The sequence below is a fragment of the Propithecus coquereli genome, unplaced genomic scaffold (genome assembly GCF_000956105.1).
Source record: "Propithecus coquereli isolate 6110/MARCELLA unplaced genomic scaffold, Pcoq_1.0 Scaffold515, whole genome shotgun sequence".
NCBI classification, from domain to species: domain Eukaryota; kingdom Metazoa; phylum Chordata; class Mammalia; order Primates; family Indriidae; genus Propithecus; species Propithecus coquereli.
The window spans coordinates 433,072-460,706 of record NW_012151008.1 but is presented as its reverse complement, the minus strand read 5'-3'; the positions used below and the strand labels follow the sequence as shown (position 1 = coordinate 460,706).

Genomic DNA, 27,635 nt, shown 5'->3' with positions numbered 1-27,635 from the left:
GAGTCCCAGCGATTCAACCCAACCTGATATGCAGGAATGGAATTCAGGAGTAGGGCTGAACCCATCCTGAGTACTTTTTCTGTGCCATAGAAATTCTTGGGTCTATCATCTGCCCCAAGCGTCTCTCCGTTCTAGGCCCAAAGCAGAAGGCACACCAATGATGGACCCAACCAGGGCCCAGGGTAGACATCAGGGGAAGAACTGGGCAGTGCCAGTCCTGATGACTCACTGCCCTCCAGCCTCAGGGATGCCAGCAGGCTACCCCTACACCACTCAATGGAGAAGGGAGGGTGAGTAATTGTCAGCTTCCAATACTGCCTTCTTGCCGGCTCCACCCACACCCCTGTGGCAGCATACTGGCCAGGAGGAGGTTAAATCCAGAAAGTCAAGGAGGGTGGAGCTCTGTGGTGTCCAGACTCCCCTCAGTGGCTGGTAAAAGCCCAGAGTGTGGGCGTCCCCAGGGGCGGAGCTCGGAACCATGGGGCTCCAACTTGTCCCACTGACAACACTCACACAGGAAGGGTTTGTGTAAATAAGGATTTTTTTTGCTTCTCTTCTACAAATAAATTAAGAAACAAACTAGAAAATTGTCCACACCCGTTGCAGCCCTTGGGTGTGGGGTGTGCCCTGTCCCTGCAGGGCCAAAAGGGTCCATGTTCCCCTCAAATCTCAGAGTAGTCCTGGCCCAGGCTGGAGGCGGGAGGGAAGTCGTGACCTCTTGGCAGGCTCAGTCCTGCAGCTGCCCCAAGCAGCCAGACTGTCCCTGGGGCTCGTCCAGGCCCGGGTGCTGGCTGGGAGGGGAGGTGTCTGGCAGGTCTTGGCATGGAGGAGAAGAGCTGCTGCAGGGCCTCTCGGGGGAGGGGTTGGCCAAGTAGGCATTCACCAGCTGCATGATCTCTTCCACCTAAGAGAGGGCAGAGGTCAGTGTGCAACATGGGCCATTGGGTTCTCTTTTTCTCATCCTCCATTCCGGCTCTAGGGCTCCAACTTCCTCACCAGAGTCCTAGGTGCTCTGGCCCCTGCAACCCTTCCTTCCTCATCATCACTCTCTTCCTCACTCCCTATGTGCCAGTCATATTTGCTTCTTTCTGCTCTTCTAACATGCGAAGTTCACTCTTATCTCAGGGTCTTTGCCTTGCAATTCCCTCTACCTGGAATTGCTGTTCTCCCAGATCTTCCTATGGCTACTTTTAATTTCACCCTCTTTGAGACTCCTTCCCTGACTACCTAATGCTGTGGCCCCTCCAGTCACTTCCTGTCACTTTCCTTTGTAGCCTTTGATTCCTTGTTTATTGTCTGACTCCCCCACTCTAATGTAAGCTCTTTGAGCTTGTCTTTGATCACTGCTGGATTCCCAGTACCTGGCCTATGCTTGGTGTGCTACAAATGTTTCATGTCATCCCTTCCCTCCTCCTTCCACAACCCCTCTTCCCACTCACCTGGGGACTCTGCAGGAGGAGCTGGCTCTCTCCCACCCTCAGTGCCAGGGTGTGGGGGCCCATTAGCTGGCAGGCGGCCACGTGTCCATAGCTGACACTGTGGATGGGCTCTGTCTCACCCGGCCGGGAGAGGGACATGGCCTTGGCTCCCAGGCCCAGGCATAGCTTCTGAGGAGCACCCCCGCCAGGCTCCTGCAGAGAGATAGGCAGAGTCAGGGTGGAAGGAGGAGACCCTGCTGCATGACTTTTGGTAGGGGGAGATGGCTGCGAGCAGGGAGTTTCCTGACCCCCCCCTCTATGAGTCACAGGACTGTGGAGGTGGCTATGGCTCCAGGGATGTGAAGGCCCAAGGACTGGTGACTCCTGGGGTTTGAGATGGGCGGCTGTTCTGGATGTAGGGAATGAAGTGACTCACAGTGGGGGACTGTGGCTCTGGGGCAAAAGTTTGGGTCTTGGGCCACCAGAGTCCCCTTCTCCCTTCTCCCCCTCACCGTGCTCAGCTCCAGAACGTCATACCGAGCAGCGCCGAACCCCGGACACTGCGCTGCCAGGGCCAGGTAGGCAGCCATGGCCTCAGCTCGGCCCATGCCCCGTAGCCGTTTCCAGCCGCCCAGCACAGCAGCCGCTGTGCCGGCGCCGCCTCCTCCCTCGCGAGCCGTGCTTCCCGCCGTGCGGCTGGCCCCGCCGCGCCGGGCCGGCTCCGCCCGCCTCTTGGCCAGGCCAGGGCTCCAGAGTGCCCCGGCCAGCAGGGCGGCGGAGCCGGGCGGCCTGGGGGCCGGGCGGGGCGGGTCTTCGCGGGGCGGGGTGGGGGGCGGCAGCAAGCGGTCCAGGCGGGGCAGGGGCACCCGCGGGGAGAAGTCGCGGTGCAGGCTCTGCAGGCGCAGCGCCGCCAGGGCGCGCAGCGTGTCGTCGGGCGGGGGCGGCCGGCCCCGCAGCAGCAGAGCGTGAGCCTACAGGGGAGGCACCGGGTGTCAGTGCGCGAGGCGCGGCTGTGCCGTCGCGAAAACACCGCGGGGTATGGACAGTGAGGAGGTCTCTAGATTTGAGTAAAGCCTCCGTCAGGGTTACCTAATGATTAAATGAGATGGCCCGGGAAAGGAAGGGTTCAGACTTGGGGGGTCTGTTTGGAGGCGTGAACACTGGAGGTCCTCACCTGCTCAAAGAGGAAAGGCAGTTCGTGACCTTCTGGGGACAGCCCCTCAGGGTGCAGAGGTCCGTGAAGACGCAGACAGAGTCTCCACCCAGAGTCCGGGGAGTCCTCCAGCCCGGCTTCCTCCCCAGCCAAACTGCAGAAGAGAAAAGAGTGCGTCGCGAAGAAGCAGGACCACCTGGGAGCCAGCAGTTTGGGATAGGGGCGGGGCCCTGTGTTTGGGGCGGGGCCCGGGCGGAATGGACCGCGTAGGTGACCCCAGAATGCAGACTGCAAACCGCCCGCGGGCAGGGATCCAAGTGTAAACCAGAGAACATCGCTGCACACGCCAAGTGGCAAGCGCTCGGTAAATGTTTCTTAGTGATTGACCGAAGCTGAAATGTAGGTGAGTTAACAGAGAGCAGGGCTGGGGCTGGACATTTACTTCTCAAACCTGGTGAGCACGTCAGCCACGAGGGTACCCCCAGCCAGGGCTCGCTCCTGGGCCCCTCGCTGCTCGTACAGTGCGAAAGCATTGCGGCTCCGGGCCAAGCCCAGCCGTCCCACCAGCTCTCGAGCCACCTAGAAGGCGGGGAGGGAGAGGGGAAAGTCAGACCACCCGGAGGTATTGGCAGGATTCTGGGAGGGGCTGATCCACGGGGAAGGGGTCTCAGTCCTGTCACCACCACTCCCTCCTTTGCCGAAATAATGTGAGACTCCGGGCAAACCGAGGGCCCAGGAACCGGGAAAGCCAGGCATGAGAAGCTGGGAGCGAGGGGGTTGGGAGTGCCGGGGGGCCTTTCTGTGGCCTCACCTCCCCGGCTGTGGTGTGGGAGTCGATGGCCACGGGGCAGGCACCAGCCCCCGGACAGTGCACGGTGCACAACAGCTCCTGTCGTCGGCTCAGTGCAGAAATCTCTGCCAGCGAGGGCACCAGCTCTCGGCCGCGCGTCCGGCCCAGAGCTTTCCGGATGAAGCGCGCATATTCCGCCAGTTCTGAGTCCGGGAGTGCCTGCTCCGTCCTGAGTTAGGAGGAACCCTGGGATCTCAGTGCTCCAGGAGCTTTCTTTCTCTCTCCCTCTCTCGTCTTCTATTATGGGTTTACCTCCTGGGTTTCCTCCCCCAGCCCCCAACTCAAGTTCCTTGACGACTCTTCTAAAATCTTTCCCCTGTACTTGGTATGGAGCTGAATCACTTTTTAAATCCCCTGGAAGCTCTCTCCCAACCGCCCCAGTCCCCTTCCAAAAGCCTCCCAGATCGTCCTTCAGGCTAAAGTCCGAAACCCAGCCACTTTACTATGCTTTCCTAAGCCCTGGCGCTGGCCTACATCAGCCTGGGCAAAAGTAGCCTTTTAATTATTCCTCTGCCCGAAGGGGGGGGCGGTTATTGTAATTTATCTGCTTACAAGTGGGATATGATCTTGTATGTCCCACAAAGGCACTGTACATAGTACCAGCAGCCCTGACCTTGGCCAAGTACCTTCCCTTCTCTGGATCTGGCTTCTTCACCTTCCAAACTTTTTGCAGAGGCCTGTCCCTCCCTCGCAGCCCTGTAGCTCCCTTGCCTTGGCCTTAGCCCGCTGCTCCCCTCTCACCTTTCCAAATGCCCCAGGAGATGCCCCCGTACAGCTCTCCCAGGCCGGAAAGTGCAGCTCATACAGGTGAGGAGCTGCCAATACCGCAGGGCGGCAGGGTCTTGGGTAGCTGGGAGCCCAGGGGGCCCCGCGGGGCCCGAGGTCTGCTTAGCCAGCTGCAGGAAGAGTTCGTCGCGGAGTGCGGGCAGGTCCCGGCAGGTTTGGAGCACACCCTGCATCAAGGGCCCTGGGCGCCGCGCCCCCTCCAGCGCCTGCAGTGCCAGGAACAGCCGCACCGCCTCCTCACGCAAGGGTGCATAGCCTGGACCTGTGGGAGGGTAGGGGTGGAGGGATGGTTTGGAGAGGGGACACAGAGCTGCGCCCTGGGAGAAAGGCATGAACCAGGGGAAGGTCAGAGAGAGTATAAGGGACAGGGGGTGGCAAGGAAGGGAGGTACGAATGATAGGAAGAGTGAAGGGAAAGCAATGGTCCCACAGAGCCAAACTTTACAAGTGGTAAACCCTTGCCCCCCCAGGAATCCTCCCATCTGCAATCCAATAAGCCTGGATTTTGAGTTAGTAAGGTAGAGGGATAGACTAAGGGACATAGGTTCAAGCCCCAGATTCTGTAACTGGGTATTGGAGGTCATCACCATGGGCCAGAAAACAGACTTGATTAAGAGTCAGAAAACCAGGGTTCTCCCAGCACCCATTAATCCTCTAGCTTTAGGACCTGGGCCAGGTGCTGCCACATTTAGGGAGAAGTAAAGCTGAGTGAGGCCAGCACATTCTCCCAAAGTGGTGGCTTTTCTACTACTTATAAAGGTAATATGAGGGTATAATGAAAAAATAGAAGAGGGAGTATAAAAACTCCCGAAGGAACATCAGTGGGCAGAATGAAACCTGTAGAGAAGGTGGTCAAAGGGGCCCTTTTGTCTGTTCTGGCTCCCCTTCCCCCACCCTGGCCTGTTTCTGGTTTCATCTTCATCCCTTGAAAATGAGGGGCTGGTAGGCCCCTTGAGGATGCTTAGGTCCCTACCAGTTAAGGCATTCAGATTCTTACCTCTGATCCACCCCACCCAGTCCAGGGGATGTGGCGCCCACTCACCTGGGGCATTGGCTCCATAGGGCAGGGGCAGGAGCGGGGCGTACAAGGCTCCACTCGTGTGCCTCAGAATCGGGTTCCGCCGGTAAATGAGGGCCACGGCCTCTGGGTCGCCACAACTTTCCTAGGGGCCAGGGAGAGGGTCACTATGAGGGAGAGTGGAGCTCCCCATGAGCCCAGAAAGCTTTTGGATCCACCACATTTCTGACACTCGCTGGAATACTCTCACCTGTATGTCCCTGAGCAGCAGCTGGGTGGGTGTCTCCAGCGGCGCCTTGGAAGCGATCACTTCCCGAAGTGCCACCCCCCAGCGCTCTGCCTCTGCCTGGCGCGGGGAGCAGAGGCGGACGCTGTGCTTCCGGCCAGACACAGTCACTGACCACAGACCTGGGGGAGAGAGAGGCCGCGGAGGGTGATCAGGACCCGCTGGGGCCCCTGCCCGTGAAGGTAGGAGAGTCCGCACGAGGTCTCACCAGTCTCCTTGGGCCTGCGCTCTGGGCCGGTGACCGAGCACAGGCTGGTGAGTACCAGGCTCCCGAGACGCCGCGCCCCCTTCCCGCTGCTGCTGAACTGGTCCAGGGAGTCCCGCGTGAGCACGAACCAGGCCCGGCGAGGGGGCAGCCAGGGCCGCGCCCCTCCTCCGCGGGGCTCGCGGTACAGCCAGCCTGGTGGGAGGATGGGTAGGGAAGCAGCATCAGCGGGAGGCGAATTTATCCCCTGGAGAGTTGGGATTGGGGGCCTCCAGGGTGCACTGAGTGGGGTCCCTACCTTTCACAACGACGTCCGGGTCCTCCTCAGGCAGCCCCTTCTCCGGGATGAGGCTCCAGGTCTCCTCCCAGCTCGGCAGCCTGGGACGGAGGGGAGGGAAGGTTGGGCGAGGCTGCGGAGACTCCACTCCGCCTCCAGGGGGCTCCTCAGTAGGGGCTCCCCAGACTGCGCGAGGTGACTGCTCCCAAGCTGGACACCCTTCCCCCCGGCTGTGGGAACCGCCAGGCTGTTCTGACCTCGCACCAGAAATAGCCCGGACCCCCCCTTTCTCCCCGCGCCCCCGGCCGGACCGCCCCCCGGGACCCCAGCCAAACCACAGCGTCCGGTACAGGGCCTCTCCCTTATTGCACAACCGCGGGAGGGAAGACGGCGAGGATGGGGGTCCCGGGAACCGGCTGGGGTCTCCATAGTAGCTCACCTGTCGGAGACAGGACCGCTCCTCACCGGCTGAGTCAGCGTCACGTCCAGGGGACCCTGGGGAGACAGGCAGGATCTGAGCTCTCAGGATCTAAGCCCTCCACGCCTAATGTTGGTGGCTTCTGCCCCCAGGTCAGCGCTGCTGGGGGGATTAAGGAAGGAGTCGAGGAGTGGGGTCATGACTGGGGCGAGCGCGCTGGAGCGGCTGGGCTCACCCCTCCTTCTGGTCTCTATAGAACAAGCTCTACAGAAGAGCAGCAGTGAAGAAGCCAAGGATCACGCCTTGTCTCCGTTACCCTTTGAAGATACAATCAGGGGTGATGTAGGGAGGAAAGAGCACTGGGCAGGGAGTCAGGAGACCTGGGTTCTAATACCAGCCCCACCACTAACTCACTGTGGAAACTTGGCAAGTCTTCTCCCTTCTCTGAGCCTTAGTTTCCCCATCTTTGAAACCAGAGAGGTGAATGAAGTCCCTCTGGCTCTGGCAGGCTCGAAGTCACTCCCTCCTCATTTTCCCCTCACCCACTCTGCCTCCTTGGCCAGGGGAGGACAGGTGGTGGGCACAGAGGTGAAGGAAGGAAAGAGGAACCCTTTCTGTATAGGGCTTTCTCTAAGAGCTTCTTATGTTGTCCCACAGACAGCCCTGAGACTCAAGGGTCGGCAGAGGCCCTGCCCTTTGCTGGGGCTCAGGAAAGGTGGGCCTGGCCAAGGAATGGCACACACTCTGGAGGCAGGTGTAGTTCGAGTCTTGCCCTTCCCTCACCACCCCTTCCCCCTCAATTTCAACTGTAGACTGGGGTCTGAGAGAGGCCACAAACCCGACCCAAAGGCCAGCCAGGCGGGAATTGTGCCATCCTCATATTGCGCCCAGACTGCTACAGACGGGAGGAGGAGGTGGGGGAGGGGGGCCAGGGACACCTGTCCCCAAGCTCCCGGGAGGGGGGTGGAAGTGGAGCATGAGGGAGGCAATGGCCTGGTTGACAGCGCCAACCCTGCCCAGGCTGGAAGCTTGGGGACGTCTGGGTCCTGCACCTTCCCTAGGTGAACATTCACCTATTTTCTGGAGGGTCTGTGTGTGTGTGGGGGGCTCTCAGCCACACCACCATGGGGGCGGGTACTGACCACCCTCTTGACCAACTCCCCTAATCGTAGTCCCCTGCTTCTCTCCCTCCCCCCCCTCTATATTTATCCACCCTCCGCCTCCGCCAGGTGCTGGCCGGAGCCCGGCAGCGGCGGCGGCGGCGGCGTAGCCCGCCCCACCCGGGCACTGAGCCACCCGGCCTGCTGGAGACCCCTGAGCGGGGGATGGGAGCATGACCCCGGCTACAGCACACAGGAGTCTGGTTGCCTGTGTGCAGGGGCATGAGGGAGGGAATGTTAGGAGATGGAGGTCTCCCACACCAATCGTGCCTCAGTTTCTCCACAGGGAGATTCGACAAAACCAGGCAACCAAATGTCCCTCACCATCCCCTCAGGGATTTCCCAGGAGCCTCACCAGGGAAGGCCAAGAGTTCTGTCCTGAGTGGCAGGGTAATGACGAGGGGTCCTCAAAGAGCCATGGCCCCCAGCTCCCTCTGGGTGGGGTCCCCACCACAGACCCCAATGCTAGGACGCCTTCTTCCCCTCGACCAGGTCCTCGCAGCAGGAACTCCCGCATCTGGCCCCAGCGCTCAAGAATTGGGAGCGGAGGGGACCCAGGCGTTCGAGCCGCCCAGCCGGCCTCGCCACATTCCTCGGCGCTGGCAGAGGCGGAAGGAGACGGGATGGGACGCGGGCCCGGCAGGGAAGGGAGAGGCAGGGCCAGGTCGGGCCACGCGTGACGCCTCCCCTGCCTCAGGGCCCCCAGCAGGTGGACAGCGCCCAGCGTGCGGCGCGAGGCCCACAGGCACATCCAGAGCAGGGCTGCTGTTCCTTGAGCTCCCAGGGGCTTTGGACCCCAGGCAAAAACCTCCCCGACGTCCCCAGTTCGCCAGGCGTTTGGCGCGGGGCGTTTGGCTGGAGTCTGGAGCGGGATCAGGCGTGAGGGCTGGTTCTAGTGAGAGGGAATGAGACGAGGCTCCAAACCCCCCGGGACTTACCCTCCCGCCGCCCTCTGGACTTGGGGTCCGTAGCTCAAAGGTCTCCTCGTCCTCGTCCTCCTCCCCGTCCCCGCTAAGCTCGCCGTCCCCGTAGTCCCGGTGCAGAAGAGTGAAGCCTCGACGGCAGCAGAGGAGCCACCACAATCCCCCGGGGAGAGGCATCCGGGCGAGGAGCCGGGGGGATGGGGGAGCGGGCAGCAGCGGCCAAGCAGCAGGGGGTCGGAGAAACTGGCGCAGCTCCTACCCGAGCAGGGGAAAGATGAGGTGGAAGGGAGGGAGGAGAGGGGCACAAGGAGGAGGCAATGTCCGGCGCTGGGGTGCAAGGGGACGCTAGCCAGAGTCTGAGGGGGGCTCAGTGTCTGGGCCCCCAGAGGGGGAGGGGGAAAAGCGTCTAGGGCCGGGGTAGAGGAGGGAGTAATGTCCGGAGCTGGGAAGTAGTGTCCGTCGTAGTGTCCAGCCCTGCGGGGGGCAGTGTCCGGTGCAGTGTCCGAGGTGGGCAGTTGTCCAAGCTCCAGGGAGGGTCGTGTCCGGTAGGGCGTCCGGTGACCGGGGCCCGGGCCGCGCGCGCTGCGCTCCCTGCAGCCCCCGGACTGGCGCGCTGGGGGCGCGAGCACAGAGCTGGGACCCCGCCTCCCCAGCCCCCTCCCTCCCGGAGGCCCCCCCTTCCCTCTTCTTTCTCTCCTCCCTTCTTTACAAGGCAGGGTCCAGGTTTCGTCACGGTCTCCTCCGCCCAATCCCTGTGCCTGGCGCCGGGCGCGGCCACCAATCAAACAGCTAAAATCGCGGCGGGTTGCATCATGTGCCCCTGGCTTGGTGACAGCGGGGAGGGGCGGGGGAATAGGGAGGGAGAGGACAGTGCGATGTTAGCCACGCCCCAGTCTCTGAGGTCGGACACGGGGTGCTAGTGACGTCACGGAAGCCCGCCTTCGTGCTCTTGTTTTAACTCTTGGCTCACCGACCAACAAATTAAAAACCCTCTGGAGGAGTTTTAGAGAACGGAAGGCACAGGGCTTAAGAGGAAAACCCAACTGCTGCCCTGTGAACCCTGTCTCATCTCAGGGTCCCTGACTAAGCAAAGAGCCTTAGCTGCCCAGAGGATGTCCAGACCTGCGCCGGGCACAGCTCTAGAGCTAGCCCTCCACCCCTCGGGTGAAGGAGTCCAGTTCCCAGGTCTGAGTCACCTCCTTTTTGAAGCGAAGAAGTTGAGGCAAGGACCGCGGGAAGGCGCAGACCTGAGCTGGAAATAAAATCGAATTCAGAGTGCACACAGCTCACTGAACTCAGGTGGGGAGAGTGTCTTGGGATTCTAGGGAATTTTGTGGTCTCCGAATAGAGCGGAGGCCTCCCAGGACGAATATCCTGCTGTTCTGTATAAGAAGGGGTTAACCCAGACACTAGGCGGCCGGGGCGGGGCCGCGGGGACAGCAGGCGCGCGCGCGCGTTGCTGACTCAGCGGCGATTCCCGCGGTCTCTAGTGGAGGGTTCCAGGTCGGCCCCCCGTGCGGGACCCTTGAGGATCGGCGCCGTCCGTGGGCCTTCCCTGGATCCTGGCCCCTAGAGGCAGTGGCTCTAGGTCTCGGCTGCCCGAGGATCTGGGAAGGACTGCTAGCCCGGGCTGGGCGGGGCGGGGCGGGACAGGGCGGGGCGGTCAGGCAGCGCCTCCCTTGAGACCTCATGGCCCCGCCCCGCCCTTCTAGCCCCTAGACTCCTGGCTGGAGCCGTGGGGACAGCTTTGCTGACCGGATATTAAACTGCGAGGATTGTTGCACGTGAACGTTATCCTGCCCGTTGTGACTGTGTAAAACAAAGACCAGGAATCAATCTGATGGTCTCTAAAGGCCATCTCGGCCGTGCCCTCTCTCCGGATGAGAGTGGCCTGTGCAGAGATTGCCTAGGAATGGAGACACCACCACAACCATCTGCTCTTTTCTCCGTCTGGATCCTAGGCCCTTGCCTGCACCGAAGTTCTTTCCAATGTCTAACCTCTCTTTTTCCGACCACCTCAGTGTATTTCCCCACCCAGTCCCCAGAGAAAATGGAGAACAGCAAGCATCCTCCACCCCCACCACGCCCATAATACCTACTTTTTGGGAATTTGCAAAGTGCCAATTCCCTCTTTGGCTCTTCTCCAAGGTGACAAATTCAACTTTCTAAATTGATTTTTTTCTTTTCTTTCCTTCACAGGACCTTAGAAAGGATTGTAAAGTGGTAATCTAATGCAAATGCCCACCCAAATGCGAATCTCCTGCCCTACTCCTACCCCACACCACGCGAAGACACACAAGAGTCCCCAACAGTTTGAACATTCCAGAAGCCGGGAACTCGGTACTTGCTAAGGCAGCCATTACTGGATAGCGCTCTGGTTGTTAGAAAGCTCTTCCTTACACTATTTCAAGAGGAACCCCCGCCCCTCCTTGCCTGGCAGCTTTCCCACCTCACCTCTGTTGCCAGAGACTGCGTGAAGGTGGAGGGAGTGTCAGTGGCTAGAGCTTTGGCAGACTTAGCAGCCCCCACCCCCACCCAGGCCCTGAGCGCCTTCCACTCAGAGCCAGGGCGCCAGGGGGTGGGGGTGGGGGGTTAACCCACCAGCTCTGCCCTGCAACAAATCACTTCCAAGTCGGTGACTCAAAAATAGTAACAGTTGTTGGGTTGCATCTCATTTCCATGTTATCAATTTAATGTGGCAAGGCACAGAAGCAATCCCTTTAGGTCCTACCTCTTTCTCTGTTTCCCCCCACCTACTCCCCTTTCCCACTACCCTCCTGGAATCGTCTCCTCAGCCTGCCCCCTCCTCTAGATTGGCGGCCCTAGTTGTCCCAGGAGAGACTGTGGGTCTCAGTTGGAGCTGAGCAGGAAGAAAGGTGGGGCCGGCGGGGGCAGCCGCCGCGGGGGAGAGGGCCTGAACTGCAGCCCCCTCCCCGGAGCAGCCTCCGCAGGTCCTGGCGGAAGCGCAGGCCCAGAAAGGCGTAGAGCACGGGATTGAGGCCGCAGCGGGCGAGGGCCAAGCCACTGGTCACGAGCAGTGCCAGATCCTTGCGCTTGCTGGCAGGGCAGCTCCGCTCGCGAGCAGCCAGTAGATCGGCGGTATCCAGCAGCAGGGCGAGGCTGTAGGGCAGTTGCAGTACCACGAAGGCCGCCACCAGGGCCACCACGACGCGGAGCGCACGCCGGCGCTCGGGCCCCCTGGCGGCCAACAGCGTGCGGCCCAACAGCGCGTAGCAGGCTGCCATGACGCCCAGAGGCAGCGCGAAGCCCAGGACCACCTGCGCCACGGCGCTCGCCCCCTTCACCGTCTGCGTGAGGCCCTCAGGGAAGATGAGACGACAGCGTCGCTGGCCTTCCCGCTGCCCGTCCCGGCTGAAGAGGAGCGCAGGCAGGGCCAGGAGCAGCGACAGCAGCCACACGATGACTGAGACCAAGTGCGCACGGCCGGGTGTGGAGGGCCGCGGCCCGCCTGGGAGCGCTCGCGCGATGGCCAGGTAGCGGTCGGCGCTGATACAGGCCAGAAAAAGGAAGCCGGCGTGGAACGAGGCCGAGTAGAGGCTGGAGATGGCCCGGCAGGTGGCACTTCCCAGACTCCAGCCCTGAAGAGCCCCTGCTGCTGCGAAGGGCAGGGTCAGTGCTAGTAGGAGGTCGGCCAGGGCCAGCTGGAGCAGGTGGGCGGAGGTAGGCGAGCGAGCTGCGCGTCGGGCCGCCAGGTGGGTGGCCAGGACTAGGCCATTGCCGGCCAGGCCCAGCGCAGCCACAGTCAGGGAGACACTGGGTTGGAAGGCCCGACTGAAGGCCTGGACATCCGCCTTGTAGCAGAGCTCCGGCAGCGGCTCAGCTGAGTATGCCTCCTCGTCATCCCCAGAGTAGAGGCCCCAGGAAACCTGGGAAGGTCAATACAAGAGGAGGGACCTTATGAGACATCTTCCCACACACCTGCCCTTCCCACACATGCCTTGCAGGCTGGGAGCTCCTATGTGACCAGGTATAACAGTAACCGGGAAGAAAACAAATCTACAGACTCTTCTAGCACAGCCTCAGCGGACCTTGGCTTCCCTTGCATCCCTCCTACCTCTGCTTCTAGCTTCCTGGGTGACCTTGAGCAAGCCACTTGCTCCTTCTGGACCTCAGTTACCTAATACGTAGTGTTGAGAGATTAGACATCCTGACCAGCCCACCTGGCAAGGTTTGCTTGAGGATTGTTTGAAATATGGAAGATAATGGATGTGGCATGTGCTCTCCAAAGGCCAAGCCTTTGTATTATTAATAAATCTTAGAGCTTCAAGTCCCTTTGCAGCGCCCTCTCTTGGAAGGATGCCCATATGCAGGCTTTGCCTCAGACCTCGGTCCTGGGTTCCAAGCTTGATCAGGATCCTTTCCCTCCCCCCACCCCACCGCTACCTCCAGTAAAGGTGCACTGAACCACTCATGCCAAGGGAGTCTCAAGGGTTGGGGCTCAGGTTTTCTGAGCTCAGTTGGGACCTTGGACCACTCGGTTCAACTCACCCTTCCCCTTAGCCCCAGTCCCTGTCCCACAACCCGGCCTCACACCACCAGCCCCATCTATCTGGAGGACCCGAGTCTGAGATAGCTCCAGGAATCCCACATAGGTCATAGGATGGTGGAGGCCTGTTACCAGGTGGGGAATCCCATCCCTTCTCTGTCCCCTCCCTCTCTGTAACCCTTCTCCCCCTCCCTGCCCCCACTCCCACCTGTTCTGTGGGCTCGGTCCCCATCTCTGGCTACACAGGTTTCTGAGGTATAGCCGCAGAGGGCAGAAGTTAAACAACTAGTGGGACAGGAAGGAAGGGGCGGGGAGAGGGCCACAAGAGAGGTGGGGATTAGGGTCTGTGGGGCTCACTTTTCCATTTCCACCTCCCCTAAAAGAATTTCTCTTTACCCTCCCAGTGGAAAAAGAGTGGGTTTTGAAATATCATCATTTGCTGTGTGATCTTGAGTAAGTTTTTTGACCTCTCTGAGCCTCAGATTTTTGATCTGCAAAGTGAAGTAAGGTAAAAATGCTGAATTCATAGTGTTAAGGGAGTATCCAGCACCATGCCTGCAGCATAATTTGCCTTCAGAAAATATTAGATTCTTTTATTTACTCTACATCCCATCTCGGGGCACTCCCCTCCTCTCCTCCCTTTTCTTGGATTTTTCAGGACCCGTCTGGCCCAAGTCCCTGCGGACCTCGGGTTACTCGGGGTATTTCCCGGTGGCTGGAGGCTCTCTACCCCCACCCTTTAGCAGCAGGGCTGAGGCGCGCGCTTGCGCGGGGTCCGGGAAAACGGCGCGTGCCAGGAGAGAGAGGCTGGGGAAGGGGGGAGGTGAGAGGAGAGAGGGTGGAAAGGAGAGGAGAGAGAGAGAAGAGCGGAGCACCAGGAACGACAGGGGTGGGGGGGAGGAGAGAGAAGGAGAGAGAGAGGGTAGGGTTGGGGGAGAAAGGAGAGAGGGAAGGGAGGGGTGGGTAAGGAGGAGAGAGAGGTCTGCTGAAAACCCCAGGAGTAGAGCTGGGAGCCTTAGCCAGAGCTGGGCGTAGAGAGGCGGCTGCTGGGGACCGTCCGCCCTGCATGATGCGTCTCCAGCTCTTCTGCATCTTGCTCGCTGCGGTTTCAGGAGCCCGGGGCTGGGGCTACTGTGAGTGCTGGGCTCGGAGGGAGGTGGGGTTGTGTACAGGCGTCAAGAGCCTGCAGGGCGGCCCCGAACCGCATTGCGGCTGGGTGGTCGCGGGTCCTTCCTGGCCGGCGCGCGCCCGCTCGCTCCCATCTTTTCCTGCTTCTCCCCCGCGCTCCGCAATGCAGCTCCGAGGCTGCCGCGCGTGCCCGGAGCTGGGGCCGGGCTCCTAGGCGAGGATGGAGTAGGTAGGGATTTGGGGCTGGAATCTAAGCGGGAGCTGGTGCCTGGGTTTGAGGCTTGGGTTGGGGAAAAGTGTGGTACCGGTGACCGAGACTAGGGTTAAGGTTTTGCCAGGGCCTGGGGCCGGACTTTGGAGCTGGCCAAGGGGCTAGGGCGTGTAGCTGGGGCTGGGTTTTGTGGCTGGGGTTGGGTTTTGTGGCTAGGATCCAAGTGACTCTGACTGATGCTGAGGCTGGACAGGAACTGGTGATGGTGCTAGGACTGGCTGGGTTTGGGAGCAAGGCTTGTATTTGGGGTTGGTGCAGGTTTGGGGGGCTCGCGAGTGAGAATGACGCTAAGGTTTGAGCTGGATTAGTGTCTTGCGCTGACTCAGGTTTTGGGAGGTGCTGAGGTTTGGAATTGTGTTTGGGGCAGTACTAAACCAGGACAGATACTGGGATAGGGAGGGTCTGGCCTTGGTCTGTAGGTGTAGCCTAGGGGTTACCCTAGAAGGAGAAGGCAGCCTCCTCTGAGCGCGCAGCTGTTGCTGCAGCCAGGATTGAATAGATGGCTTTAAGGTAGGGCTGGGTGTGCCGCTGGGGAGCAGCGATGGGGGAGCTTCGGCTACTGGCTGCTCAGTGGGCTGGCTTTTGGAAGGGCCTGGGAGGGGCCGGCGGTGACTAACATGTCCGTTTTCCTACTCCAGACGGCTGCGACGAGGAGCTAGTGGGGCCCCTGTATGCACGCTCCCTGGGCGCCTCCTCCTACTATGGGCTGTTCACCACGCCGCGCTTTGCCCGGCTGCACGGTGAGCTCCGCGGCACACCGGCAGCGCACCGCCAGGCGGCGGGGTGAGGGATTCCCAAGGGCGGGGGTGGGGCGAAGGGGTAGCCGGTGGTAAAAAGCCTCTGCCCCTTCTATAGGCATAAGTGGATGGTCACCTCGGATTGGGGATCCAAATCCCTGGCTTCAGATAGACTTAATGAAGAAGCACCGGATCCGGGCTGTGGCCACACAGGGCTCCTTTAATTCTTGGGACTGGGTCACTCGTTACATGCTGCTCTATGGTGACCGCGTGGACAGCTGGACGCCGTTCTACCAGCGAGGGCACAACGCGGTACTCTGGGCGCCCAGGCGCGCATCCTTGGGGAGCCTCCTGTGCTCGGGCCCTGGGCTGGGCACTAGCCTGAGGAGAAAGGGAGGGGGCGGTGGTGAGGGCTCAGATGAGGAGCAGTGACTCCCCTCTGGAAACTCCGTCCAGAGGGACTGGCAGCTCACCACATGTGCAAGACACTCTCAGATCACAGGGCTTAGCACACTTTAGTGTAAAATCTGGGAGGGCTTCCTAAGGAGGTGACATTGATTTGAGGTTTGAGGAAATAAATAAGATATTGGGGGGGGCCACTTTAGGCCAGGGAAACTGTGTGCGCAAAGCCACGGGGGCAGGGGAGATCAGGAGTGTTTGTTTTCCGGAAGTCGAGATTGGCTGGGGGAAAGCCGCAGGCTGGGATGCTGGGGAGAAAGGAAGCAGAGGGTAGGGACGTGGTTACTATTCTCCTCCTCCCCTGCAGACCTTCTTCGGTAACGTGAATGAGTCGGCGGTGGTGCGCCACGACCTGCACTACCACTTCACCGCGCGCTACATCCGCATCGTGCCCCTGGCCTGGAACCCGCGCGGCAAGATCGGCTTGAGGCTCGGTCTCTACGGCTGCCCTTACAGTAAGGGTGCGGAGATCACCGCGGGGGCCCGGGACAGTCCCCCGCCCCCGGCCCACCTACGGTCTTTTGCGCAGAGTCCGACATACTCTATTTCGACGGTGACGATGCCATCTCGTACCGCTTCCCGCGAGGGGTCAGCCGAAGCCTGTGGGACGTGTTCGCCTTCAGCTTCAAGACCGAGGAGAAGGACGGGCTCCTGCTGCATGCCGAGGGCGCCCAGGGCGACTACGTGACGCTCGAGCTGCAGGGGGCGCACCTGCTGCTACACATGAGCCTGGGTGAGCTGAGCGACCGGGCCTACCGCCGAAGCTCTCCTACGCGTGCCTCCAGGCACCTCCTCCGCGCCGCCGGAGGTGCTAGCGAAACACTGGACTCCAAGTCTGGAGAACTGGATTCCAGTCTCAGCTCTACCGCTTACCAGTGGGGTGACCTTGGACAAGGCATTTCCTGGAGCCTCAGCAAGCTCATTGTGAACACACACACACGCACACACACACAGAGTTATTTTGTTTCTCATTAGGTTTTCATAACACCCCCGTGATGAGATAGAAGCAGCTGTCGTGCTCCATCTTTTACAGATAGGAAAACAGGTGCTGGGAGAGGTTAAATGGCTTACCCTAAGTCACACACTCGCCAATGGCTGCAGTCTTGCAGTCCCTTTTCTGCCTTGCCCGCTGCTGCTCCCTCTGGGACTAGGACTAGCTGGAGATGTCCTAGCTTGAGGTCTCACTCTGTCCCGCTCCACCCTCAGGCAGCAGCCCCATCCAACCAAGACCGGGTCACACTACGTTGAGCGCCGGCGGTGTCCTCAACGACCAGCACTGGCACTACGTGCGCGTGGACCGATTTGGTCGCGACGCAAATCTCACCCTGGACGGCTATGTGCAGCGCTTCGTGCTCAATGGCGACTTTGAGAGGCTGAACCTGGACACAGAAGTGAGAGAAGGGAGAGGTGCCATTTGGTTAGGAGGGGTGCTGGGCGAGTGGGCGTGGGCGGGACCGACACTGGGAAAATGTGTGTTTCAAGTCTTTCAGAAAGCACGGCCTAGTGCTTGGGAAAGAGTATGGCCAGCGCGCACGAGAAAGGCAGGCGCGCTCCCGTGCCCGGGCAACCTCATTCCCCACCCCTCCCGCAGATATTCGTTGGGGGTCTGGTGGGCGCTGCGCAGAAGAACCTCGCTTATCGGCATAACTTCCGCGGCTGCATGGAAAACGTAATCTTCAACCGCGTCAACATCGCGGACCTGGCTGTGCGGCGCCATTCACGGATCACCTTCGAGGCCAGTGGGCAGGGGGATCTGGGAGGGCAGGATACCAAAGCCTCTTGGCAAGCAAAGAGGTGGAGCAGGAAGAGATCTTGAGACTCAGATGAAAGCCCGGGACCCCTCTCTCTCCAGCCACATTCTCAAGTGGAGGGTCTCACCTGAGGTTCAACTAGCTAAGAAGCTGTGATCAGGTCCAATGACCTCGTTAGTTTATAGAGGAGGAAAATGAGGCGCAGAGACAGGAGTGGCTTGACGAGGGGTCGTGCAGTTAGTTGCACAGTAGCTGGGTAGAAACTTGAACCCAGGGTTCTTTTGCTACATGCTCCCCTCACACATCCAACTCCAGCGCTCATATGCTTGCACTGCTGGTGGGAGCTAGATCTGTGGCCCAATATTCCCTCTCGACACTGGAAAGAAGAGAAAGAAGCAGACGCCGTGCAGAAGGTGTAGACGAGCGATCGCGAGAGTTCCGAGCGGAGAGTTCCGAGCCGAGAGTTCCGAGGGCCGACTTGGTTGGGCCTCGGTCCACAGAGGGACAGGCTTAGAGGGGAGGGGTCATGGTTGGAGGTCTCACCCCTGTCAATACCGAAGGAGTGCGGGACAAGGGTCTTAGACCAGTGTGAAAATTGAATTTCCAGCAGAGGCAGAAACGGGTGCACCGGCTTGCGGGTGCTGATGCGTCCTCACTTTCGTCCCTAGGGTAAAGTGGCCTTCCGCTGCCTGGACCCAGTTCCGCACCCCATCAACTTCGGAGGCCCCCACAACTTCGTGCAAGTGCCTGGTTTCCCACGCCGCGGCCGCCTGGCCGTCTCCTTTCGCTTCCGAACATGGGACCTCACCGGGCTGCTACTTTTCTCCCGCCTTGGGGACGGGCTGGGCCACGTGGAGCTGATGCTCAGTGAAGGGCAGGTCAACGTGTCCATCGCGCAGAGCGGCCGCAAGAGGCTTCAGTTTGCCGCTGGTGAGGGGGTCGCGAGGGAGGCACAAGCAGGCCAGAGGAGGAGTCCAGGGAGGCCTTTGCATGCTAGAGAGGGCAGAGGGAGTGAAGGGAGGGGCCAAGAGTTCCCAGGGTAAGGGAACAGGTGGGAGTGGCTGGAGGCAGCTGAGGAGGCCATCTGAGGGTGGGAGTGGCTGGAGGCAGCTGAGGAGGCCAGCTGAGGGTCTGAGCGTTCTGGGAGAAGCAGAAAGAGGGAAAGTCCTGGTATTCTCCAGTTCCAGGGGGTCCCTGGAGATTTTGTTATTCATTTATGACTTTGCAGACTCTGTCAACTGCTGGGTCATGGATAGTGAAGAGAGACATTCAGAGATGCTGTCACTCAGTGTGAGAAGTATTCATGGGGGCACATAGGCTCCCCACTCAAGACGTCCTCCTATCCTAGTTGCTACTTCCCTCCACCCACATCGTCATCCTTTCTTGTCTAGGGTACCGACTGAATGATGGCTTTTGGCACGAGGTGAATTTTGTGGCACAAGAAAACCATGCAGTCATCAGCATTGATGATGTGGAGGGGGCAGAGGTCAGGGTCTCATACCCACTGCTGATCCGGACGGGGACCTCATACTTCTTTGGTGGTAAGTTGGTGGGGGCCAACCTGGCCAGACCCCTGTCTTTGGGTGAGAAGGCCCCATCTCAGTCCACCCAGATGGGGCCACATGGAGAGTTTTGTAGGCACCAAGCCCTTTTTGCCCTCTGGGGCTTTGGAAGTGGAAGGTCATTGCCATAGTCTACACTTTGGTTCTAGCCTCCCTTCTTCCTTTATGTCTGGTTCCTCCTTGTCATCTCCCTGGGGAGGGTCTTTGGGGTCTTCCCTGGGGAGGGTCTTACAGGGGTGGTTGCTTCAGGTTGTCCCAAGCCAGCCAGTCGATGGGACTGCCACTCCAACCAGACGGCTTTCCATGGCTGCATGGAGCTGCTCAAGGTGGATGGTCAACTGGTCAACCTGACTTTGGTGGAGGGCCGGCGGCTCGGATACTATGCTGAGGTCCTCTTTGATACATGTGGCATCACTGATAGGTATCCAGAAGCCCCTCTCCCTAACAAGAGGCGACCCCTCCAAAGCCCTCTTCCGTGGTCTCCCAGTGGGATTACTGTTCCTCAATAATCTGCCTTCTCCTTGTCTCCACTCCTTAGGCCCCCGCTTGGGGATGATTCCTCCTTGATCTCTTACCTATTTCTGACCTTAAAGTGACACATGCTCAGAATGGAAATGAAGCAACTGTTTTTGGTCCTAGAGGAGGTTTTTGGGGGGGAGGTGGAATAAGGCACATTTTGCTCTTTTGGGGAAGAGGAACAGTAGTACTTTAGCCCTGAGGACCACCTAGTGCCCCTGCATCTGGGCGTATACTGGCTAGTTAGGCAGTGTGTGTCTCACCGGGAGGGAAGCTGGCAGGGGTCAGACCGCACTCTCCAGCACCCAGTAAGGCTCCTTCCCTTGGTGCTGACCCCTCCCACAGGTGCAGCCCTAACATGTGTGAGCATGACGGACGCTGCTACCAGTCTTGGGATGACTTCATCTGCTACTGTGAACTGACGGGCTACAAGGGGGAGACCTGCCACCAACGTAAGCCAGATGGGGAATTGGGGAGAGGCAGGGACAGGGGAGGTCAGGAGAAGGTTTCTGGGGATCACGAGGCTGCTAGATATGGTGGGGCTGGCCCTTCTAGCCCTCTACTTCCATAGCTACCTTTTCCCCACCCCACCACCTACCAGCTTTGTATAAGGAATCCTGTGAGGCTTACCGGCTCAGTGGGAAAACTTCTGGAAACTTCACCATTGATCCTGATGGCAGTGGCCCCCTGAAGCCATTTGTAGTGTACTGTGATATCCGAGGTAAGTGGCTCCGATGGGTGGTGAGGGGGCAGCTGACAAGGCAGTGCAGGGGTGAGGGGAGAATAGGGAAGGATAGAGTGGTGGGTGTGGGCCGGAAGATTAAATTGGTGATGGTAAAAGGGGACAAAGGGGGAAGGAGACATCCAGGAATTTGTAATCTAGCCTTGCATATAAATTCCAACTTCCCGATCCATTCCAGTGATCTCCTCTTTAGCCTACGATGCCGAGGTCCCAGGGTGGGGCTGGGATGGAGCTGCCGGGCATGTCCATTGGTGCTGAGTTGCAGCAGTGGTGGTGGCGGTGGGCAGGAAGGTGCCCATCTCCAGCAAAGCTCTGTCCGCTCCTCTCCTTCAGAGAACCGAGCGTGGACAGTTGTGAGGCATGACAGGCTGTGGACGACTCGAGTGACAGGTTCCAGTATGGAGCGGCCATTCCTGGGGGCCATCCAGTACTGGAATGCATCCTGGGAGGAAGTCAGTGCCCTGGCCAATGCCTCCCAGCATTGTGAACAGTGGATTGAGTTCTCTTGCTACAATTCCCGGCTGCTCAACACTGCAGGTGAGGGCTGGGGTTGGGGAAGTGGAGGAGCTGGAGGAGACACCAGTGTGGGCCTGGGAGAAGGAGGCCAGAGGGTTCAGCTGGAGCCCTGGGCTAGAGGATTCAAGCAAGGGTCTGGGCTGCTTGGAAAGGCGAGAGGAGCCCAGAGGCTCATGGAGGGACAGGGCTGGAAGCTGCCTGCACCTCTTCCCCAGGAGGCTACCCCTACAGCTTTTGGATTGGCCGAAACGAGGAGCAGCACTTTTACTGGGGAGGCTCCCAGCCGGGCATCCAGCGCTGTGCCTGTGGTCTGGACCGGAGCTGCGTGGACCCCGCCCTGTACTGCAACTGTGATGCCGACCAGCCCCAGTGGTGAGGGGCAAAGGGACAGGGATTTCAGGACTCCAGGGGGAGCTGAGTGGCAAGGGCTGAGCCACTGCATCCTGCCCTCACAGGAGAACAGACAAGGGACTGCTGACATTTGTGGACCATCTGCCTGTCACTCAGATTGTGGTGGGAGATACAAACCGCTCCACTTCTGAGGCCCAATTCTTCCTGAGGCCTCTGCGCTGCTATGGCGACCGTGAGTGGCAGACCCCTTTTGTGTGCATTCCCTGGGTTGGCTCTCCAGTTTTCAAAATCTAGGCCACCTGACCCACAGGGGGTCTCTAGGGCACACTGCCTGATGCCCTGGCTCCTGCTATGATGTGACCCTCATCTTCGTTGTCCCTCTGCACCTTACTACTCTTTCCTTCCACTCCTTGGTCTCCTTGGCTACCCCCACCTTTCCCCCTTAGCCCTGCCTTCCCTGCCTGCCCCTCACCACATTCCCTTCCTCCTCTATCCTCCGGCCTCCCTGAAAAGGACTTCCTCCATCTGGTTTTGTAGGAAATTCCTGGAACACCATCTCCTTCCACACCGGGGCTGCACTGCGCTTTCCCCCAATCCGTGCCAACCATAGCCTTGATGTCTCCTTCTACTTCAAGACCTCGGCACCCTCAGGAGTCTTCCTAGAGAACATGGGGGGCCCTTACTGCCAGTGGCGCCGACCCTACGTGCGGGTGGAACTCAACAGTGAGCAGGCAGACTGGGAGGGCCACGGGGTGGATGAAAGAGGTCTCTGGGGAGACACGGGTAGGTAGAGGCTGCAGTAAGAGACCAGGGCAGACGCCCTTTTGAGAGGCAGCATGGAAAGGTCTTGACACCACCCTGGGTTCTGGCCCTTGGCTGGTCCGGATGGCTGGCCAGGTGGCCTTAGGCCCCTTACTCGTGAATAAGGAAGCTGGACTCCTGAGTCTCTCCCACCGCTGACTAGCTACCCTCTACCTGAGAGGTGAGGCTGGGAAGCTGGCTGTAGGGATCTGCAATTTGGGGAGAAACCAAGACTACGAGGTTCTAAGCAGTTTATAAGTTTTGTCCCAGCTATGGACATACTGGGGAGATATTCAAGGAGCTCCAAAGAGGTGAGGAAGAGAGACTGTGTTGGGCAAGAAGTCACTGAGGGATCTTGGAGGTCTGAGTCCTTTTCTCCCCCTGCCCTTATCACATTGTCCAGCATCCCGGGATGTGGTCTTCGCCTTTGATGTGGGGAATGGGGACGAGAACCTGACAGTACACTCAGACGACTTTGAGTTCAATGACGATGAGTGGCACCTGGTCCGGGCTGAAATCAATGTGAAGCAGGCCCGGCTCCGAGTGGATCACCGGCCCTGGGTGCTGCGGCCCATGCCCCTGCAGACCTACATCTGGCTGGAGTATGACCAGCCCCTCTATGTTGGTAAGCAGCAACCCAGAGGCGGGTCTGATGCCCCTTTCACCTGCCCACCCTCCCGAGGCCGCTTCCTTGTTTCCAGGAACCCCATGTCTTAGATCCCAGTCCCTTCTGCTTCAGAGCGTCACAGGGCACCCCTTTTTCCTTCCGTCCCTGGTATCCTATCCCATTCTTCTAGCCCCCTTGGCTCCCCTCCCAACCACAATACTTATTCCTGTCTGGCTCTACACCTGACAGACCTGTTGCCTGCTTTTCCCAGGATCTGCAGAGCTTAAGAGGCGCCCCTTTGTGGGTTGCTTGAGGGCCATGCGTCTGAACGGAGTGACTCTGAACCTGGAGGGCCGGGCCAATGCCTCTGAGGGTACCTCACCCAACTGCACAGGCCACTGTGTCCACCCCCGTTTTCCCTGTTTCCATGGAGGCCGCTGCGTGGAGCACTACAGCTACTACACATGTGACTGTGACCTCACAGCTTTTGATGGGCCATACTGCAACCACGGTCAGTGCTGCAGGTTATGGGGGGACAGGGAGCCATAGGGCGTAATGGGATGTAGGGAGCACAGGGAAGGAAAGAGGTGTAAAGCCAGCATTAGGGGAAACTAGAGTTGTCCCTGGGTTCCTGAGCTCTGAGCTGAGGGAGTCAGGCAGCCGAAGATGCTAGGTGACTCCAAAGTGGGACAAGGAAGGGACAGTATAGCTAGCTGGTAAAAAAAGACCTCAAAAGCATAAAGCAAATAACTTGCCCATCTTCCCACTATCACCACGGTAACAGAGGTCACTCCCCTTACAAGCACATTGACTTTAGGCTGCAGGATGCCCTTCTATGCCATTTCCTGCCTGACGATTGCTGCGTTCCTAAAACATGTCTACGACCTGGCTCTTGGTTAAGGCGAGACTTGACATTCACCATAGCAAGATTCTGCACATAGACCCAGACCTCATCCTCCTTAAGTCTGGCCTAGGGGGACGCATGGGCAGGTGGGTTACTGGTGGGAGGAGTCTGGGGGGGACTAGGGAGATACAGGGACATAGGGACGAACAGAAGACTTCTGGTCTTGGTTTGGAAGTGTGAGTAGTGGCACATATATACTGGATGGGGTCAGGATATTGCAATTCTAATCTTGGCTCTCCACATACTGTGTGTCCTTAGGCAAGGCACTACTCATTTCTGAGCCTCAGTTTCCTCATTTGTAAAAGGCTGGGGTTGGATTAGATGATCTCTCAAGTTTCTCATGGCTGTAAGATTCCATTCTGTGACACAGGGGCTCAAGGGGACCTAAGGGTAAACAGAGGGTTGTGAGCATGGTAGAAACTGAAGCAAGTCTTGGGGTTGTATGTGGATGGTGTATAAAACCTCTGAATTTGGGAACGAGGAGTATGGGGCCCCTGACCTCACTGTTTCTGCCTGCAGATATTGGCGGTTTCTTTGAGCCGGGCACCTGGATGCGCTATAACCTGCAGTCAGCACTGCGCTCTGCAGCCCGGGAGTTCTCCCACATGCTGAGCCGGCCAGTGCCAGGTTACGAGCCGGGCTATGTCCCGGGCTATGACACTCCAGGCTATGTGCCTGGCTACCACGGCCCTGGGTACCGCCTGCCTGACTACCCCCGGCCCGGCCGGCCTGTGCCTGGCTACCGTGGGCCTGTCTACAACGTTACAGGAGAGGAGGTCTCCTTCAGCTTCAGCACCAACTCCGCCCCCGCCGTCCTGCTCTACGTCAGCTCCTTCGTGCGTGACTACATGGCTGTGCTCATCAAGGAAGACGGTGAGCTTCCCCGGGCCCTCTCCCCCAATGCCAGTGTCCCCTAAGTGCTCCCCTAATTCTCATAACTATTATTACTTCACTAATACAAGGACCCAAGAGTTCTTAGAAGATGGGGGTGTGGGAGCTGAGACCCCGAATTTCTCCTCCCCACCCCCACAGGGACCCTGCAGCTACGCTATCAGCTGGGCACCAGTCCTTATGTGTACCAGCTGACCACCCGACCAGTCACTGATGGCCAGCCACACAGCATCAACATCACCCGGGTCTACCGCAACCTCTTCATCCAGGTTTGTGTAGAGGGAGGCGAACTAGTTCAGATCTCGACCCTATGATCTTGGTTGCCGCACCCGGGAAAATGTCAAAGACTTAACACTTGTAGAGCATATTCCAATGTGCAGAGGATTTTCACGTGTATCACCTGCGACCCTCACGACAGCTCTGTGACGTAGTTCAGGATGGCAGGTGTTCTTATTGTCTCTGTTTTACAAATCACTAAATGGGCTCAGAAAGTAAAGTAGTTTTCCCAAAGTCAAACCACTAGTAAGCTGCCAAAGACAGGGGTCAAAACCAGGTTTTTTTTTTAAAAAAACATACCAAATACTGCATTTGGGCCCAGGGGTTGCGGTTGCCCACTTTGGACTGAGCTGGAACTCACCCAGCTGGCACCACCAGTTTGGACAGAATTCGAGTTCCTTCGTGGCCTCAGCTGCATCTGCCTCTGGTCCCCTTCCCTCATCACCCTCGCCCTCCCCACCTCAGGTGGACTACTTCCCACTGACAGAGCAGAAGTTCTCACTGCTGGTGGACAGCCAGCTGGACTCACCGAAGGCCTTGTACCTAGGGCGTGTGATGGGTAAGCTGTGAGTGCGGGTGAGTTTTGGGCAAGGAGAGGTGGGCAAAGTCCCTGGAGGCTGAAGGGGAGTGAAGGAACTGAGGGTGGCAGTGAGGGCAGTGGGAAAGATGAGTGGGGAACCTATGGATGGTGAGGGGGCAGGGCCTCTGGGTGTCCAAGCTCCTCTTTCTGGGCCTACCTGTCCCTCAGAGACAGGAGTCATTGACCCGGAGATCCAGCGCTACAACACCCCAGGTTTCTCGGGCTGCCTCTCTGGTGTTCGATTCAACAATGTGGCTCCCCTCAAGACCCACTTCCGAACCCCGCGACCCATGACCGCTGAGCTGGCTGAGGCCCTGCGCGTTCAGGGAGAACTGTCTGAATCTAACTGTGGCGCTATGCCACGCCTGGTCTCAGAGGTGCCGCCTGAGCTTGACCCCTGGTATCTTCCCCCAGGTACATCCCCGGGACACAGAAGAGGGAAGGGAGGCATGGCAGGGAAGGGAAATGATTCTTAACCTAACTCTGCTCTCTCCTACTCAGACTTCCCGTACTACCATGATGATGGATGGGTTGCCATACTTTTAGGCTGTGAGTAGCTCTGATCACTAACTGACCTCCCAAGACCACCCTCTGACTGGCAGCACTTCCTCCCTGCCCCTGATCCCCATGGCTGAGGGGTGGCTGTATGCAGGCTGGTACAGAGGAGGATGACATAGGCTATATTGAAGGTAGTAGGTATTGGGCTAGAGATTTTTTAATGTTTGAGGATGCTACAAATTTTTAATTAAAATCAAATATTAAAATAGAGCTAAGGGTAGGGAAATGGGGGTACAGTAATAGCTAGAGAAATGAGAGTCTCGGGTAACTATCAGGAACGTGGAAACAGAATATTAGAAATAGAAGTTGGTGGGGGATAAGCCAGGAATTCAGACCTACCAGGCGTTTAGGAATAGCTCTGTGTGGTTGCACAGCTGACCATCATACACATATGCTTTTGGCCAAAAATGTACAGGTATGTGTGTGTCTGTGTGTAGGTGTAGTCCCAAAGATCTGCCCTAAATTGTTCCTTTTCTTCCTTTCAGTTTTGGTGGCCTTCCTGCTGCTGGGGCTGGTGGGAATGTTGGTGCTTTTCTATCTGCAAAAACATCGCTACAAGGGCTCCTACCACACCAATGAGCCCAAGGCTACCCATGATTACCATCCTGGCAGCAAGCCTCCCCTACCTACTTCAGGCCCTGCCCAGGCCCCTGCTCCTACACCAGCTCCTACCCAAGCTCCAGCCCCAGCCCCAGCCGCAGCCCCAGCCTCAGCCCCTGGCTCCAGGGACCAGAATCTACCCCAGATCCTGGAGGAGTCCAGGTCTGAATGAATCAGAAGGGCTTCAGGGACCAAGTTCAACTCCTCTGAATTCCCCAATTCCTGCCTCTCCCCTACCCTGTCAGGGACATTTGGCTCCTCTTAGCTGGCTCTGCTCATCCAGAGAATACCCCCTGCCCCCCGCCAAGTTTGGTGGGCAGAGCTACAGATGGGACCCAAGGGAGTGGCCAAGCCTCACTGCCTAAATCAATGCCCTGCTCAGTCTTGTTTCCCCAGGTTCCTGGCTGTTTGCCTGCCCCAAAGGAGAAGCCTTTGGGCTTGAGACAGGCCTTTCCTGCCATCTCTGTCCCAGCTGCTGCCAGGGATTAACAACAGAGTGTAGGGGAGATTAACTGCCTCCCTTCCAACACATACTATCAGAAGGGACAGATGTGTGGGATTGCAGGGCTGTACAGGGTATGAAGGGAGGAGGCTGCTAAATCCTACCCCAGCCTCCTCCCGCCCTGAGGAACGTCTTCCATCTGTGTCCACTCAGCTGGGGGCTAGGGACGGCTTCACTACTGTCCCCCACCCCCCTTTTTGTTTTTCACACAGAGACCAAGAGGCCTCAGTTTAGCACCTTAGTACCTCCGCTGCTTCACGTGCTTCAGCCAAAGCCATAAAAACCTGCAACATAGAGAAAATAATGCAGACCCCTGACTAGCCAGCCCTCTAGTCTCCCACCCTTTGCCAAGAGCTGCAGCGGCCTTGGTGCCTGCCCACAGGCTTACCCCGTCCAGTGCATGAGGAGCCCTCCTTCCTCCGCTCAGAGATGCTGCTTCGTTTGCCCAGGAGGTCATATTCTTTATATATATTTTTTGTTGCACAGTCTCTCCCTAGAGAAACTCTATATATTATTCTAATTTTTACAATTATCTGTTTATATATAAAAGAAAAACTCAAGTCAGCTGTTTTGTCCTGTGCTGTGCCCAGTCTGTAGTTTGCTTCTCCAGTGTTGGAAGTCTCATGAGTCCTGCTGGTTGCTTGCCCAGCCTGGTCTGGCCTCCGCTCTGAAGCAGGGCTGAGGCTGCTGTGCTCTCAGACTTGGAGCTGTTCCAATAAAGCAGAGTGGCAGAGCCCCAGTCTGTGCGTGGTGGCTGGCGTCGTGCTTAGGGGTAAGTGGGATGATTCTGAAGGAATTAATCTGAGGGCTTAGGAATTTCTAGGGGGAGCTCTCAGAATCCTTGCATCACCTGCCAGGGGCCTGACTGGTGCTCTTGCCAGAG

At 58.5% G+C, this 27,635-nt stretch overlaps 3 protein-coding genes across 5 annotated transcripts; 1 reads left to right on the top strand and 2 right to left on the bottom strand.

Moving 5' to 3' along the window:
* Positions 1-523: 523 nt before the first annotated feature.
* On the bottom strand, positions 524-9,150 carry PLEKHH3 (pleckstrin homology domain containing, family H (with MyTH4 domain) member 3). 3 transcript variants are annotated; one of them, XR_001138000.1, is made up of 13 exons: positions 8,509-9,150; positions 6,432-6,487; positions 6,014-6,093; positions 5,719-5,910; positions 5,475-5,632; positions 5,249-5,369; positions 4,163-4,469; positions 3,383-3,590; positions 3,014-3,150; positions 2,593-2,725; positions 1,956-2,389; positions 1,440-1,631; positions 524-904 (listed from the first exon to the last, which is right to left on the bottom strand). XR_001138000.1 is itself a non-coding variant. In XM_012656667.1 (13 exons), the coding sequence occupies exons 1-13, from the start codon at positions 8,668-8,670 to the stop codon at positions 728-730; spliced, it is 2,382 nt and encodes a 793-aa protein (XP_012512121.1). In that variant the 5' UTR covers positions 8,671-9,150; the 3' UTR covers positions 524-727. The 3 variants fall into 3 exon arrangements, 1 of the variants encoding a protein (XP_012512121.1); XR_001138001.1 differs by having other exon boundaries at positions 3,023-3,150; XM_012656667.1 differs by having other exon boundaries at positions 1,931-2,389.
* A 2,014-nt stretch (positions 9,151-11,164) lies between these two features.
* Positions 11,165-13,236, bottom strand: CCR10 (chemokine (C-C motif) receptor 10). Its single transcript, XM_012656653.1, has 2 exons — positions 13,209-13,236; positions 11,165-12,380 (listed from the first exon to the last, which is right to left on the bottom strand). Exons 1-2 carry the CDS (start codon positions 13,230-13,232, stop codon positions 11,316-11,318), a joined length of 1,089 nt encoding a protein of 362 aa, XP_012512107.1. The 5' UTR covers positions 13,233-13,236; the 3' UTR covers positions 11,165-11,315.
* Positions 13,237-13,862: 626 nt separating this feature from the next.
* CNTNAP1 (contactin associated protein 1) lies at positions 13,863-27,491 on the top strand. The gene is made up of 24 exons (XM_012656652.1): positions 13,863-14,133; positions 15,038-15,139; positions 15,255-15,448; positions 15,903-16,050; positions 16,125-16,328; positions 16,802-16,986; positions 17,187-17,330; positions 18,015-18,276; positions 18,738-18,887; positions 19,158-19,329; positions 19,770-19,876; positions 20,026-20,145; positions 20,500-20,703; positions 20,898-21,054; positions 21,138-21,265; positions 21,571-21,756; positions 22,238-22,459; positions 22,713-22,952; positions 23,865-24,218; positions 24,378-24,505; positions 24,978-25,071; positions 25,261-25,506; positions 25,594-25,641; positions 26,136-27,491. Exons 1-24 carry the CDS (start codon positions 14,067-14,069, stop codon positions 26,420-26,422), a joined length of 4,149 nt encoding a protein of 1,382 aa, XP_012512106.1. The 5' UTR covers positions 13,863-14,066; the 3' UTR covers positions 26,423-27,491.
* Positions 27,492-27,635: the final 144 nt, after the last annotated feature.